This window comes from Leptosomus discolor, chromosome 4 (genome assembly GCF_034619465.1).
Source record: "Leptosomus discolor isolate bLepDis1 chromosome 4, bLepDis1.hap2, whole genome shotgun sequence".
Taxonomy (NCBI): domain Eukaryota; kingdom Metazoa; phylum Chordata; class Aves; order Leptosomiformes; family Leptosomidae; genus Leptosomus; species Leptosomus discolor.
In genome coordinates this window covers 26,190,312-26,206,817 of record NC_141394.1, presented here as the reverse complement: position 1 = coordinate 26,206,817, position 16,506 = coordinate 26,190,312, and the positions used below count along the sequence as shown (strand labels likewise).

General features: G+C 36.7%; 2 protein-coding genes across 3 annotated transcripts in view; one reads left to right on the top strand and one right to left on the bottom strand.

The window, feature by feature from the left end:
• AIMP1 (aminoacyl tRNA synthetase complex interacting multifunctional protein 1) overlaps window positions 1-9,010 on the top strand; it is a 41,553-nt gene extending 32,543 nt beyond the window's left edge. For both annotated transcript variants that reach the window (XM_086464239.1, XM_086464240.1), the window contains exons 6-7: window positions 1,351-1,519; window positions 8,761-9,010. In XM_086464239.1, coding sequence (XP_086320365.1) covers window positions 1,351-1,519; window positions 8,761-8,927 — 336 coding nt within the window. In that variant the 3' untranslated portion in view covers window positions 8,928-9,010. The remainder of the gene's footprint in view (window positions 1-1,350; window positions 1,520-8,760) is intronic.
• A 1,695-nt stretch (window positions 9,011-10,705) lies between these two features.
• On the bottom strand, window positions 10,706-14,117 carry GIMD1 (GIMAP family P-loop NTPase domain containing 1). The gene is made up of 2 exons (XM_009952218.2): window positions 13,725-14,117; window positions 10,706-10,978 (listed from the first exon to the last, which is right to left on the bottom strand). The coding sequence occupies exons 1-2, from the start codon at window positions 14,115-14,117 to the stop codon at window positions 10,706-10,708; spliced, it is 666 nt and encodes a 221-aa protein (XP_009950520.1).
• Between the last annotated feature and the right edge of the window lie 2,389 nt (window positions 14,118-16,506).

The following is a 16,506-nucleotide window of genomic DNA, read 5'->3' as shown; positions in this document are numbered from 1 at the left end:
TCTATATTAGTGCAGTCTTTGTGAATTGTATAATCTGTAATTATACAGGGACTCGGGACATTAAGGAATGACATATTAAGGCTCGAGATGAGACACTAAGGCTTGAGACATTAAGGAACAAGCTATTAAGCCAATTGTATAATCTGTAATAAGAAAGCAATGCCCTGAAGTCTAGAATTTTTTCCAGTTAGTCAAAACTAAAATTGGGTACCAAATGCAGCAGTCATGTTTCTTTTATTCTGTATATCCATTTGCTAGCTGTTACACAGTGCTAGATAACGTCTACACCTTGCATTTTAGAGTCACTGACATCTTACAGCCATTTCTTATGCTTTGGGAGATTTAGATCAATAGCAATAACTTAAATTTTCAGTCAATGGGCTGCCTTGAAGCTTATGCAAGATCAACTTTTCATTATAACTGCTTCATTTTGGAGATTTATATTTTTGATCAAGAATACATGATCATAAGAGTTTTATTAAGTATTAATCCTGGTTTTCTTTAAAGTTTATATGGTAATGCACAACAACTGAAATCTAGAAATATGGATGTATATATAAGTGCACTAGGAGTATAGGAATTAAGGCTTCCTTACTTTCTGTCTGTCTCTTGAGAACGTTCTGGGTTTGAATTCTTCTCAGTTTGAAAGTGTGGTTTGTTTTCTAGGCTAAAGTGTGACAGTTTCCCCAAACGAAGTACGTTTTCTCGGTTTTACTATTATAATTTTTATTAAAAATAAAACAACAAAGGAAGAAACCTAGTTTTACAGTTTTGCCCTGACAAATTGCAGTGCACACTATGTACAGCCGTTTTCAGTGGTTAAAAAAAACCTCAAAGCATTTGGGTTAAACAAGATAAAATTTAATATTCAATGAGCTAATTATGTAAAACACCTGTATGCTTCCAGTACACAATTTGAAAATTTTATCTTTGAGCTTGCCTAACTTGTAGAGTGTTGTTATTGTTTGTTATTATTATTAAATGGAAATTGTTTGTTTAATAGTGCTATATTGAAAGTGGACTGAAGTGGTGATCTAGAATGAGTAAAGATGGAATGTGGGTGAAACGCATCGCCTGGTTTTTGGATTTCTGAATTGCACATTTTATATTTCTGTGATAAGTGTGTCACGATTCAGCATGCACTCCATTATTCACTGGACAGCTCTTAGGTGGTTTAAATGGTATTTGTTACTGGTGTGCAGGCATTAAAATCGTGCATCTGTTGCTGTATGCTTCTCTTGTCCATGTTAAGGTCTCTTCAATGTAATTCTTCTGTTGTAATGAAGTAATTAGAGTCCCTCAAAACATGTGGCATTAAGTACTCGCATCCTTCTGTTTTCCTCCCCCAAGATGCAGAATCGGATGGCAATACTACTCTGTAACTTGAAGCCTGCAAAGATGAGAGGAGTAGTATCTCAAGCAATGGTGATGTGTGCCAGCTCCCCAGAAAAAGTGGAAATTCTGGCTCCCCCACCCGGGGCAGTACCTGGGGATAGAATCACTTTTGAAGGTTTTCCTGGTAAGTAGTTTATTTGGGGGATTGAAGGAAATAGGTATGTCAAGGTGACCTCAATGCTGAAGCGAATAAAACAGGATTTTAAAGTTGGTTGCATTTTTTGTTGAAATTTTCCAAATTACTTATAGTCAAACTTTTTTATTATTAGCGTACCGAGGTATGTTAATAAGGATTGAGAATGCTTAACCAACTGCCAAAAATGGATGGAAAAGAGAATGCATGGAAATAACTGTAACTTGAAAAGGTTTTGTGGTACTTCTAATATAAAATTACCCACTTTCTTTAAGTCTCAATATATATTTCTGGTTTTGAAATATATGGACAAACATATTTGCACTTTGCAAGTTACACTAAGCAAGTACACAGGATCTTTCCCAGTGTCTCAGTGTAAGTGATGAAGTAATAAGTTGCTGATTCTAGCTCCTCCTCCTAATGAAAGTGTCACAACTTGAGGTAGGCTTCTTTTTTTTCTTTTTCTTTTTTTTTTTTTTTTTTTTTTTTTTTCTTTCTGGAGGAGGATGGGATGGAGAGGATTGGTGTGGGTGAAAGTCTCCTGTTCTGTAGAATCATAGAATGGTTTGGGTTGGAAGCGACCTTAAAGATTGTCTAGTTCCAACCCCCCTGCCATGGACACAGACATCTTCCACTAGACCAGGTTGCTCAAAGCCTCATCCAGCCTGGCCTTGAACGCTTCTTATTTATGAGGAACGTATAATATTCAAAACACAAGGGGTTTTTTTATTTGTTTGAGAGGAAATGACTTTTTGGGTCTCCAAAGACAGATATTTGGCTTCTTCCCACTTAATAAAATCAATAAATTTGTGGGTTTTTTCAGAATATAACTAAGAAAATAATCAATGTAAACTTTCTCAAAAGATGATTTTCATATTTTCATCCATTCTCCCGCTCCTTCCACCTCCCACTCACCTAAAAAGATGTTTAGTTTCTGACCTTGCATATTGGGAACTCAAATAAACATCACAGATGTAGAGTGTTGGTGAATGCTTCTTTCCTACCCAAAGGCCAGTTAGTTATTCTCATAGGCTGAAAGGGATACGGTCAGATTCAGCTTCTCCTGTTGCTGTCATTATTAGCACTGTTATTTTGTCACCTCTGTCGTGGTTTTAAATGTTTTTCATCCAGAGGTGCTGGTCCATTATGATCCCAGTAAGAAAATCACTTGGACTCTGTAAAGTGTCATTTAAAATGCTATTTATTAGAGCTGATACTGAAAAAAAGAACAGTAAAAACAACCTTACATCGCACAGATGATGGGAGCCCCGAGTTGATGCAGCGTCCAACAGGCTTCTGATCCACGTGCATCATGCTGTGCCCTCCTGTCTGTAGAAGAGATGCCCCGCTTTTGGTCATTTGAACTATTGTTGTATTTTCTTACTGATTTTGACTGTTAAATAGAAAGGGAGTTTGCATGAGAACTTGATGCTGCGCTGTTGCATACAGTGGGGACACGCGGGTGACTCAGTGGCTGGTACCAGGCTCCTCTGTTGCAGTCGGCTGCCTAGGTTTATCTTGCATCTCACAGCACAAGCCCACTACTACGGTCAACTGTTACGTGGATCACCGAGTTCTTTATGAACAGTGGTCTTCTGGTCAGGATCACTACATCACTTTTTCTTAAGATAAAGTGTTCTAACTGCTAATATTTCCCATATTGGGTGCAGTTCTATGTATGTGCGTTGATCAAAAACGTTCTCATCTTCAGGATGAATTTTTTTGCTCAAAAGTTGTGAGAAAATAGTGTAGCTGTCTGTTTTCTACATACGAACATATTAACCTTTTTAAGCTATTGCACTTCTGCCAATTTCTAGCTGTACAGCAGTGTTATTATTTATGAACCTCTTGGCAAGCTCTGTGCTTAAACATATTTGCATGGAATACCTTTCGTATATACATACATATATGTATGTATATAGATATTTTTATACTTTTCACTATTGAACTTGATACTCTAAAAAAATAGATATTTTGGTTGGCGTATGATAAAGGAAGCAGTGGTCTATCTAGGTGTTTTTGAAACAAGAGGAAAGCTCAGTTTGCTGTGATTTAATGCTCTGATTGAAAATATTTTAAAACAATACCATGTTTTAAATAAGAAGGAAATTAGTCTTGCAGCATTTTTTTTTTCATTTTTAGCTTTCTGTATTAAAAATGCACCAAGCTTGCTAGTTGAGCTGCAGAATTGGTAAGCTGTACTGAAACCTGAAAGGCTTCAGCAATTGCATTGACTGAATTGTAAGAATACTCGCTCATAGCTTCTAGTAGTTGCTACATATCTGTGAGTAAATGTGGATGTTGGACATGTGACCTCTGTTACATGCAAGGATACTCATAATGCTTTCTGTTGCTGTGGAAATGGATGTGCAACAGATATCAATGAGCTGTAGAGTAACCCTTCTAGTGCGTTAGCCCTGCAAAATGATGTACAAGTCCGCCTGAGCATGTGACTTTTTTGAGGGGTGGAGGGTCTTTTTTGTTTGTTTTTGTCTGAGACATAACCTTACTCCAAACTTCTATCTCACATAACTTCCTGGCGTTTGAAAATAATGTGAGAGCTGGTAGTAGTGCTGTTCTCTGTTAGCCAGCATGTCTATTCTTGCATATGAATAGTGAGGTAAGTTTTATGAAAATAATTAAACTATTTGACTCTGGTGTTTTTTTGGTTTTTTTCACAGTTGCAAAAAGCTTTTCCTAGAGCAAATCAGTTATAGAAACACTTGTTTTAAAATTATTCCCGGCTGTTAAGGTATAGTTATTCTGTGGACATTTTGATTCTTAAAAGACACAGAATAAGCTAAAGGTGGCATAAAAGTTGTAGTAGTTCTAAAGTTGTGACCTGCAGCCTGTGATACAAGGTTTTATAGGCTTTGTATCAATTTTCTGATAGGGAGCCAAAGACATGGAGCTCTGATAAGTGCCAAATGAAGGCTTTTGCAACCGCTTTGAAAAGGGTATATATGCAGGGCTATAGATTGTAGTCATAAATAGCTGCTCAGAAAAATCGGTAGGTATGAGATTAATCATTGACTTCAAAGTAGAGTGATGTATCTCCTAGTTACATAAAACTTATTTTAAAGAATTTCAAGACTTGATTTTATTATCTTGGTGTAGGAAAAACCAAGGAAAAAAAGAACATTGATGGATGGAGACTTACAAAAGCATTCTGAAATCTGCTTCTGTAATGTAATTTGTTGTGTACTTGTCTTTTGTATATTGCCGTTGTAAGCTAAGATATGAATACTGTTCATTGGTAGGTTTTGGTTCGCTTTATGGTTTTGGGGTTTTTTTTTTAGATTTCTTTTATAGAAACTAGGATTGTTGCCACTTAACTTCTTGTCGAAGTGATTAATAACTTTTGGTGGGTTTGATTTTGTGTCCTCCCCACTTGCCCAATTACTTTTTGTGGTTGGTTTGGGGGTTGTTTTGCTTTTTGTCCTTTTTAAACAGCTGTTTGTTTTTTGGTTTGGTGGGTTTTGTGGGGGTGTTTTTGTTTGTTGTTTGATGGTGTTTGTTTTGTTTTGTTTTGTTTTGTTTTGTTTTAATTCCTGAGCTGGTGAAACTCGCTGGGAGACTGGAAAACTGTTTCTCAATTTTTAATGGGCGCCTATATCTTCTGCTCACCTTTTTTGTGTTAAAATCTCACGTGCTTCTTAGCTGCTGTCTCCTCAAAGGCAATCTGGCACTTCACTGATGCTGTTATCAGGAGAGTAGAATTCTTGCTGTGTCAGATTTCGGTGCTTAATTGTAACCAGTTATATTCTGATCAAATTTTTTTCAAAAGAGTAATTTTAAAGCATAAAGATTCAGCTTGAGTTCTTGAAATTAATATAGAAAGGACAGCTGGGTCTTATTTTAGTCTGAAGTACGAAAGCCTATGAATCAACAGCAGCAACAATAAAGCAACTCTAAAATGCACACAGCTGTCTATCAGACAGCCCGGAATCAAGTTATTGTTAAGCCTTCTCTCTCCACCATATAAAATATTAATCAGAAATATTTTCCTTGGTTATTTTAGTCAAAGTAAATAAGTGGTATCTTGCTTCAAACCAATTGAGCTTTTTTTCTGCAGAAACTTGAGAGTTTTCTTAGAATTGTCTTGAATGTCGTAGAGGAGTGATTTGATAAGGAGTGATGTTGTCTGCAGGAGTGTTCTTTTTTTGTTTGTTTATTTGATGTTATTGGCCTCAGAGCAACGCTCCAATACATGAATCTTCAAGATCTGTTGGGCCTTTTTTGTTTTAAGAGCATTATCAAATTTCTATCCACCTTCAGTGGAAAAGGTCCGATTTATAAGCCATAGAAAAATTGCTCCATCGCATGTCTGTAAATACTATACCTTCCTACACAGTAACTGCTGTAAGACAGCAGTAATTCTTGGAGTTTTCACAGCCAGCTGTGAAGTATTCTATTTAATAGCAGTATAACTGACGTTTTGACAAAACTCCTCAATGCAAAAATGCCACAGGAACCACAAATCTGTTATTTAAGTTATATAATTTAATCATTCTGGTTTGAGAATCCCTGGCAATTTATTTAATATCTATCTCTTGAAAAAAAAAAAAAGTGCTAAAACTGGAGTGCAATGGTTAATCTGTATTTAACAGGTTTCTTATATCAAAGTTTTGGTGTATGGATGCTTTCCTTTAGTTGTGTAGTTACAATCCACAGTGGCCCAAGTGGTTTTTTCGTAAGGTCCACACATCCCCACGTCTTTTTGCCCCTTCTTGAGCTGAGATATATTGTTTCAATAGTTACTGAGCTGTTACAAAGTGGAGAGATCTCTTGCTTCTTATGAGAATTCCTTTTGTAATATTTCAACTGCTAGAGTGAATGACATGTTTAACAAAATTTGGGACCTCTTATTTGGTTCTTTTTATGTAAAGAGAGTGGGAAGCTCATTAAACCATTACAAGTTTAAATTTATTTTATTTATAGAAATGCTTCTAAAGAATATTTTCTGGGAAGAAGGAATGCAATGAGGAGAAGTCATAGGAAAATGCACAGCCTAAAGCTCTGGTAGTATTTAAAATCGGTGCCTATGCTAATCTAATATGAGCTCACCACAGATCCCAAGGGAGCTTGATGCAGGATTCCAAGGAAACATATTAACATCCAAAGCATGTTTTTTATAATAAAAGTCAGGGTTTTTTCTTACTGAAAAAATTCACTTGCTTTTTATATTTGAGCGGGGGGAATGAAATGCACAATGGATCATTTAACATTCTGTTTAATGATTTTATTAGTTCATACGTACTCACTTTGGTCTAAATCCAAGTCTGTCTTTGTTCATGACCTTGAGCATTGAGAAGGATTTTTATTTTTGTGAAAATGTGCAATTAGCTTTAAGTCTTTATTAATGGTTTTACTGATTTTTCTTTTGAATATTAAGTGTGCTGTGGTTGTGAAATAACTCGACTGCATTATTGAATCTTGCTCTGGCAAGACTAGCCTACATTACAGGGAAATGTTGCCTGCTCTGCTTCTCTTACACAGTTACGGATGTAGAAGCTACAAAAGTTAGTCCTGTCTACAGGCAGAAGCAACTTACTTTTGCAAGCACTAAGAATGTGAGTAGATTGAATCACTGAAAACATTTAAAGGAGAAAAACAGTAAGACAGGCAGGAATAAGAGTAGTTCGTTTAATTGCCTTTTGGTCAGCTAGGCAGGAATAAGCCAAGCAGTAGTGAATTTCAACCAGCTACTAGAAACACATACGTTGAAATCTGTGGGTTTTACTATAGTTAAAAACTACAAGTAGCCTTTTAGTTTTTCTTACTGAACCTTTAGGGACACTGAGTAGTGGAAGATGAGACATTCTGCTCACTTGGAGAATTACTCATTTTTCCTCTAGGAACTCCTGGCTCCTCTGAGAGTATCTCAGGGAGGATATGTTTACTAGGATTTGTTTTTTGATTCTTGCTTGTTCTAGAATTTAAGATTTTAGTAGTTTAGTCAGAATGGTGCCAATATAGCACTCCAAGCAAGTAAAAAATAATAGTAATAAAAAATATAGTGTATCAACAATAAAATAGCATGGGATCCCTTTCAGCATTTAAATATGCTCTATTCAAAACAAGCCTTGTGGGTTTGTTTTTTTTTTTTGTCCTGCCTGTGTCACACAGAAGAGGTCAAGAGCACTTGACAGCATTATGATTAAATAACTCTTTGATGAAATGTCTTTTTTAAGAGAATCTGCATTGTATTAGAATTAAGAGATTAAATTTACTTGACCTTTGAACAGAAAATAACTGTACAGCAAATGGGTTGTCTTGCTTTATCTAGATTATGTCAGCAGGCAGCAGTTTATTCAGTATCTTTACAGCAGGAGAGCTTATTTAGCCTAGTCATTTTGTTCCTATACTTTACATTTCATGCCTGTTACAAATAGGAAAAGTAGACTCTGAAGTACTTCACTATTCTATGTAATTTGTTAACAGTATTTCAAAACATCGGTGGAAAAACCTGCATTCTGTTGTCATTAGAGATCCTTAAGTAGTCAAGTTTGCCAATGTAGTTAGACTGTCGATACCTCTAGGGCACAGGTAGCTTATCAGGTTGTACACACAGAAACAGGGAACTGAGACTTATAGAGACTGAGGCCATAATTGCTGAAGTACAAGCTGACATCTAATGCTGCTGTTATTTTAGGCACCGGAGCTTGTCATCAAGTAGTACAAAAAGTATCAGAACAGAGTTGAAACTGGGGGCTAAAATGATATGTCAGTATCTTAATTTTGGACTATTCTTGTCCAAGTTCAGTACTTCTTAACTGTAAGGGTACCTGCCAAATTCAGTTCATATTAGTTACTTATAAAAATTCCTTAATTCCTAAACTTAAGTTGCCGACAAACCTATGTCTTGGTGAGTAGTGTATTTCTGTGGTCTGCATCTACTTTATTCTTAGGAATCCTTTTGTTTCTAGCAAATGTTGTAAACCAACAACTAGCAATAGTTTGATTTCTTCCTTTTGACAGTATTTGTGGTCTATTACTTACCACGTTTTTTCTCCCTGAAAGATCAGCATTTTTAGAGAGGCTCTGGAGACATTTCCTAGACAATCCCTAATTCCAATTAAAGTTTTCATTTTGAGAATATAGTAATGTTTTTTTCCCTTAAAAGCATGTGCAGTGATGCGATGTGGGCTGTCACGGATGTGTACATACATAGAGCTCTTGCTCTGCCTTGTGTGTTGTGTGCTATTAGGTTATTCTTTGTTTTGAAACAGGAGACCCTGAGAAAGAACTTAATCCCAAGAAGAAGATTTGGGAGCAAATCCAACCTGATCTTCATACCAATGACCAGTGTGTTGCTACGTACAAAGGAGTTCCATTTGAAGTGAAAGGGAAAGGAGTCTGCAGGGCAGAGACCATGGCAAACAGCGGAATTAAATAAACGGTTATTAGAGGTTTTTCTGATGTTGAAATGGAAAGTAATGCGAGCACAATAAAATACATGAATATCTTACCCATCTGAAATGCATGGCTAATACCTTTTTTTTTTGTTTGACTACTCTTCCAGAGGTACAGAATGTGTTATGCTTCCAACATTTTCACAATTCACTCATTCACTATGCTTACTGTCCTTGAGGCTGTGTTGTCAACAGTCATTAATGACTCAGTGCTCAAGACTTAATTGTCAAGGCTTGTTCATGGTAAAACTACAGGCAGGCAAGCATATTTTCTAGACTGCTAAAAGATTTAGAGGATCTATGGAGCAAGAGCATCCCAATAAGGAAAAATTTCTGCCATTTTTTCAAAGTGCAGGACCAGCAGTTGATCAGTGAAGAACACCACAATCATCTTCATTCTTCTAGTCACCTTTTAAAACCAAGCAGTTTTCGGCTCTGTTGTAAGCCCTGCAACTTTGTTCTTGACTGTGCTGTCTTGGTGGTCTGCAGACATTTGTAATGGGCAGATTAAACTATGGCCTTTTATGCCCTAAGATATAAAAATGGACATACTTTAATGCCTCACAGTTAAGCTGTTGCAATGTCAGTAAGATCAAAGCTGTCACTTTGCTAAAATAGTTCTTTATCTAGTCCACCTAGATATTATGATAGTGGTAATGATAGATACTGCTAAGAAAGAATGAATAGCAAATAGATTGTGAGATCTAGTCGAATACTAGCAAAAAAAAAAAAAAATCCATTTCCAGTGCCCAAACAGATAGAAAATGAATCGATTTATTTTGTTTTAGTGTATTTTTGGGCAATGATTATTTTATACAGAAGATGCTTTAATTTTAACAGAAATCCTTTATTCATTTTTTACAGTTAGAATTATTCATCATAATGTAGTACAAGTAGTCATGGTTGCTGTGGTAATAGCCTCAGATTACTGCTTTTAATTCCTGCCTTTTAATAATCTGAAAATAGCTATTTTAGATCAATTTACAATAAACCTTTTAAGTATCTATTTTGAGATACTTCAGATATTTTGGCATATAATATTTAATTAACTGGTTGCTGTCTAACCGCTGAAACAGTAAGCACTTTTTTAACCACTGAAATAAAAAGACTTAGCCACTCCGAATTTTGCAGGCTTTGAACTTTATCCAGTAAACGGAGAGAAACCAAAATGACAACAAAATTAAAAGGAACAGATGCAAAACAAGAGATGAACAGATTTCTTTTTCGAATGAGTTTTGTATGTGCCTATAAATTGTGTTAATTTTTCACGCATCTGGGAATAAGCAATAGTAATTAGTTCTTTTAAATGTGCCGAATAACATTAAGCACATGGTAGCAATTTTATCTGCCGTGTAAACTACATATCCAATAATGTCTTATTAAACAAAATTTTTGAAGTTCAAATCTCATTTCTAACTAATTCTGAATCAAAGTAAGGAAATACTTTTACAGTAGATAAATCTTGGCTTTTAATACTGGAAAGCTCTTTGGAAATCGGAGGAAATTCTGAAAGCTTGAAGAATTGAGCGAAGAGGCTCCCTTACAGTCTGAACTCATGCATTTTTTGCAGGATTGTGGATGCAGTAGTGTGAGGTACTCTGTGAGAGGCAAGTAGCTTGGTAACCTAAAGTTATTTTCAACTGTGTGTTTGAAGGTATTTGGTATGGATGTGGAATTTTCCAGTTGATGGCTTCTATTCTTTTATTTCTATTAAATATTACCTACCATAGAAAATAGACAAATGAGCACCTGAAAGCTAATTTTATTCCTTGCTGTGTTTGAGTAGAAGCACTTGATAATTATTTAGTCTTATAAAATTCAAGAGCTTTCTTAAGACAATAGCTCTTTCCTCTTTAATTATGGTCTTCTGGTTGTCTAGGAAGATGTATTTATGCTGTACTGAGCTCAAAAGTGACGATAGGGTACTTGAGGCACTATGCAAGTATGCTTCCTCCCTGAATCCAGCCTCTTCTGCCTTGTCTGCATGAGTAAGTAGAACTGCAGTGAAATCCTTCCATGTGGGACCCAGAAGTTCCTGTAATGAAAACAAATCTTAAACAGTTATCTTTTCTTGTTCCTCTTCCCCACTCCCACCTCACATACTTATGCATTAACAGACCAGTTATATGTTCCTTTCCTGGCAGTGATCCAGTTCATGCTATCTGAGTTGCTGAAATTTCTGGGGTTTTTCACCTTTCCAAGATATTGACATCCACTTTCAGTGGAAATATGTGGTCATGTAGTACTAGCAGTTCTCTGCTCTGTTACTACAGATGTTAATAGAATTTATCGAGTTAAAAAATGTCTATGTAAATAAGGAAAAATGGTTGTTTAGCTATGTCATACATCAGTTTACATCAGTAGTTTCCACATATCCATATTTCCACACTTTTTACAGCTCTTTGAAAATTTTTTAAAAAAAACACGGAATCACTTTGTGTTGAAAAAATAAATGGTGAATTTCTGTGTAACACCAACTGCAATTCCAGCTGTATCCCATAAAACTGAACTATTCTCAGCAATTCAGGAAAAACACAAATCAAATGCATCAACCTAAGTGATGGGCCAGGGACTTTGTCTTTTACTGCTGTGGTTCATCTGATGGAGGGGAATGGAGAAAACAAGCTGCTTTTTTGTCAATGAGTACAGAACATTTTACTATGAATAAGAGATCAGGCTTTCATTCACACACATGAATTAAATTACAACTTTAGTGCAAGTGTGCTAACTCCTGTGTGTGACAAGAAGTCTACTTTGGTAATAAAGTCCACTTTGCCATGATCTTAACTCTGTAACCTAAGTACTAAGGTGTAAAAAACTGCTTCAAAGGATATCTTTCTGCTTCTGAGATAAGCAGGGAGTTAGAAAAAAAGGTGTATTGGTAGCGATTAATCTGTTTTAGATACTAGGCGTGGAAAAATAAAATTAAACCCTTACAAAATTTTGACATAAGCTGTCTCAGGAAGTGTTGGGTTATCGATTTTGGAGAGAGAGGATGGCGCCTTGGTTTGATGAGGACTCAAAGTCAATGCTAGTGGTTTTTTGTCTGCCACTTTTTCAATTCATTAGGCTATGCTATTGAAATAAACAAATCCAAAGAGGTTTAAATGCCAGTAGTCTTCTATTGATATGCCATCATCATTGATAAATCATCCCTAATATGCAGAAGATCATTGTGAAAACTCCTGACTGGTGGAGGTAATCTTCACGCTAATGTCTTCTTGGAATGACATACTGAGATACAACCATTACAGTTCATATTCCCAGCACCCAGGCAGCTGTCCTGCCCTGTTTGTTTGTGGCTGATGAAATCACAGCATCTGGTCTTTTAAGGGGAAAATAACTAAAAAGCCTACCATTATATAAGCTGAGACACAGTTGTAGTCATGAAACAGAACTAAGTGTTGCTTTCTCATTAAACATACATTATTTCTTTTTTAGTAGGGGTTTTAAAGGTCCGATAAAGAGAAAGGCCTAGTGGTATCTCTGATGCTTTTAATGCCCGTATGGGCTTGATCCAAAACAGTTTCAGACTAGAAGCTTGATGGTTTTCCATTGGTGTAGAGTAAAAACATTTTGAGTAGTTGCTGCTTTCTCCTAAATACCAGAAAGTACGGAGAGATGGAGAACTGTGTAAGGAAAATGGATAACACTGAAAACAAATACATGTAAACTGACAATGAGTAGGAGTGTGTTGAATTTAGAACCAACTCTTAAATCTGCCAGAGAATGAAGAAGTAGCTTACCAATACAGAGTAATCAGAAAGAGGAGGAAAGCGAATGAAACACACTTTGAAAGCTCTTTTTATATCTATATATTGGTATATTTTTATCTACATATGTGTTCTATATTTAGATAATATCAGCAGGTGGTAAGACTTGATGGACCAGGAAGTCCCTTCCAGTCCTAAAGGTCTGTAGAAAGTTCATTAGTGCAAGACAGATGGAAAGTGCAATGTGCAGACTTTGGCAATAACTGAAAGCCTTTGTTTCTTTGTAAGTCATACAAACCTGGTTCATCTGATCAGATAGATAAATGGAGCAGTATCTTTTTGCTGGCCTCTTTTTTTTGTTTGTTTGGTTTTTTCCCCTTCTTCAAAGATATGTGTGCATGATAATGAGAAATCTCCAACTGAAAAGAAAGCCATTCCTTTTCAGTGTGTCTCCACATGTATCTTACTTGCAAAAAAAAAAAAAAGTTTTCCCCAGGAGCTTCAGAATACTTGCTTCAAGTCAGTTATGCTAGAAATTTTCATTAGCCAGAGTAAATTTGTGGTAACTTTCTAGTTATTTTCTCTTGAACAAATACAGCAGTAGTCACATTGTTGGACAGAGCTGAGCATCCTTGTCCCAGGTCAGACAGATTTTCTGCATGATTTTTAGACCTGTTGTGCTCTGCTTTGGTCATATGCAGAATGCAGGAGAATGAGGTAACCTGACTTTTGCTTGCTTTAAATAGCATTTCTCTTCAGCAAGCTAGATCTTTCATGGTAAAGCATTTCTGAGAGAAAAGGTTACTTTGATAGTGAATTTGGTTCCTACAACCCTTTGGGCCGAGCCCACGTACAAAAGAGAGCAGTTCTTGCCTCTGTCTTCTCAGGTTTAGTGTGGTAGATGTAGCTGTGGTGAACGGTGTGTTTCAACTGCTGGATTCGGAAGTATTCCAGTTTCCAGCTGCATGTCTCTGTTTCACTTTTACAGTCAACTGTTCCATACCTATTGTCACCTCAAGACGAGAGAGTTGCTGTTAGGGCAGAGATTTCTATTTACTTATATGTTACCTGGAGGAACTGAATTGCATGATCGCTGTCATCCGGACACAAAGGCAGGTCAGCCCTCAGGACCAGGAGAGCTAGGTGCAGGCCTTCCTCCCCAAAGTGTTGAGCCAAGGCTGATCTCACTGTGTCTCTCACCTGCTCTTTGCTCAGACCACTGTGAGGGTAGCTTGGAGTGTCAAGTACTTGAACACGGAGAGCTAGCTCACAGCCATTTCTTCGTATAATCCCTGAAATACGGCTGCTGCGTCCAAGGCTGCAGCATGTAGTCACAGAGCTTGGGGAGCAATGACTCTCAAAGTCTGAGCTGCCCAGCAGGCTGTTCCCAGTAGTGCTTTTGCCAGTCTGAGTTCTTCCAAGGACAACAAGGTTGATGGTCATCTCATTGCTGTCTGCCATTATCTATTCTTTTATCCACAAACCTGTCACTAAGTGAAGACCAAATAACATGAGCCATTTCACATAACTTAAAAAAAAAAGGGGGGTGGGGGTGGCAAAAATTGCAAAATTCAATGTCTTTTGCGTGTCCTCTGCCCAAAATGTTTTAAGGAGTGTGTAGTTTAGATTCAGCACATATACCTCTGATCCAAGGACAGATCTTTGCTGTCCTTCCCAGTCTGCTGCTTAGAAATAACAAGACCCCATGAAAGGTGTCACAGGTACAGTAACAACTTAACGGGTTGTACTCCTACGCTGGCAAAAACTGAAGAGCTGGGAGAAGAGTTTTAATAACAAGTAAAGCAGATAAAGCTAAGGAAAGGCAACTGAGAAAGAGGGAAGGGAGTTGGGAAACTGTGGAAAACAGCATTGGCGTGCAGGGAGAGTAGGTTATGAAATGGAGGAAAACTAGGGGAGGAGGAGGAGAATGATGGCAAATACCAGTGCAGTTACTAAGTGACCATGCTTCAGCAAGTAAATCTCTACTTGTTTTTAGGAAAAAAAATGGATAGTCAGGAAGAAGTAGCTTCTAAAGGAGCACTTTTTCACGGTAGAGAACAGCTTAGAATATGTCTTTCATCAGCTACCACTAAAGTTGAAATAGACAGTAATCCAACAGGGCTTTCTGATACAGATACATGTATGAAATGTGTCCTAATGAGAAAAAAAAAAAACAAAACAAAACAAAACACAAACCCTGTTGAAATAGCCAACGCTGCAGGTCCTAACCCGTTATGAAACTGAGACTTTGGAAATGTGTACTGTACAAACTTTTAAATTTATGGCACAGTTAGTGGGAAAGAAAAGCATAGACTGGTGGATGGAAAGGGAAGATGGGCGAGTATCATATCCAGTTACTATAATTCATAAATAAGCCTTCTCATTCTCTTTGTACTTTTCTGTAATCTGAACAAGTTTTGGTTCACATTAATGGCCTAACAGGAATACTGGCTGATTAAGTAAATTCAGAGGTGTTTCAGAGGGAAAACCATATTGGCAAATAAGTAGTTGATTTTAAGTTATCAGTGACACCTGAACTTCAGAAAGATATTTGTTTTTTAAGGCGCGTTTAGGTACTCGGAGAGAGAGGTCGCAAATCATTTTAGAATGGGAATTCTAGTGATTAATTTATTTAGATTCTTGCATGTGCAGTTCAAGCCTTGCCCCTCTCATTAAATCCATGCCCAAATGAATCTTCTGAAATAACTTCAGTATAAAGCCAAACATGCAAGAGCTATTAACATACTAATTTTGTTACAGGGAACATTGAATACTGTACATGATGATCTTCCATACTGAATTCATAGAGAGGTTTTTGTGGATTTTTCAATGATCAATTTCCTTTTCTTTTTTTAAGAATACCTTGTAAAAAAGACACCTTATGAAATGGTTGTCATCAGTTCATCAGTCTAGATGTGTGTTATATTCCTTTTCTGTAACACAACATGACATGGTAGACATGCATTTGTGCATTCCTTTTTTAAATCATGATCGAGGATTTGTTCTTTTTTTTTTCCCCTGTAAGCAGTCTATGCTTAAATACTATTAATTTCGTATTATGTCACTTACCTTATTTTCCCTTAAATTCCTCTTTCATTCAGACTTCGTTCATAAACCACATGTGCAGTGTAAAAAGAAGTTCATATGTGAACTTTGAAACTGACAGCAACAATGTACCATGCTGAGACTGTTACGTACACATTAATCTGGTTAATCTATTACTGATAGATCCTCATTCAACACAGTATGTTTGGCCAGTAATTGGCACTGTTGAATTTTTGTGACTTAGCTGCAGATACAGTTCTTGCAATCACCTTAGTGATTGTATGAAGTTGATATTTTTCAAAGTTACTTGAGTTCTACTAGCAGCTAAATGTGAGCTTGATAATAATGGAGGTACTGGGATTACTTTGTGTTGCGTGTTCTTGGATGTGCGTTCATATATGCATGTGAAGAGCATACATACTTTCTCTTAGTATCGCAATGAATTAATAATTGCAATATTTTCAAAGTGCACTGTAAACCATATGCAGATGTAAAGCTGTTTGCCTAACAAAGATGGATTAAAATAATCAAAAAACAGATTAAAATACAGAAGTGGTTTGTGAATCAGAAAACTGAAGGCTTAACCACTGCCAGTCATGTGCATTAGCTGTTGGCTCGATAGCTTCATGCATTCCTTTTGCAAGCATTGTTCTTTGCCATGCTATCGGAGCATTAAAACCAGGGATAAAAGATTGTCCAGAGAGGACGTATCGCTGGCTTTTTAGGCAATTTCCTGCGAGTGGGAAAGTAACTGTTTTGAACTCCAGTGCTTTAGTGGAAAACAAATACAAATTTGCACTTTAAT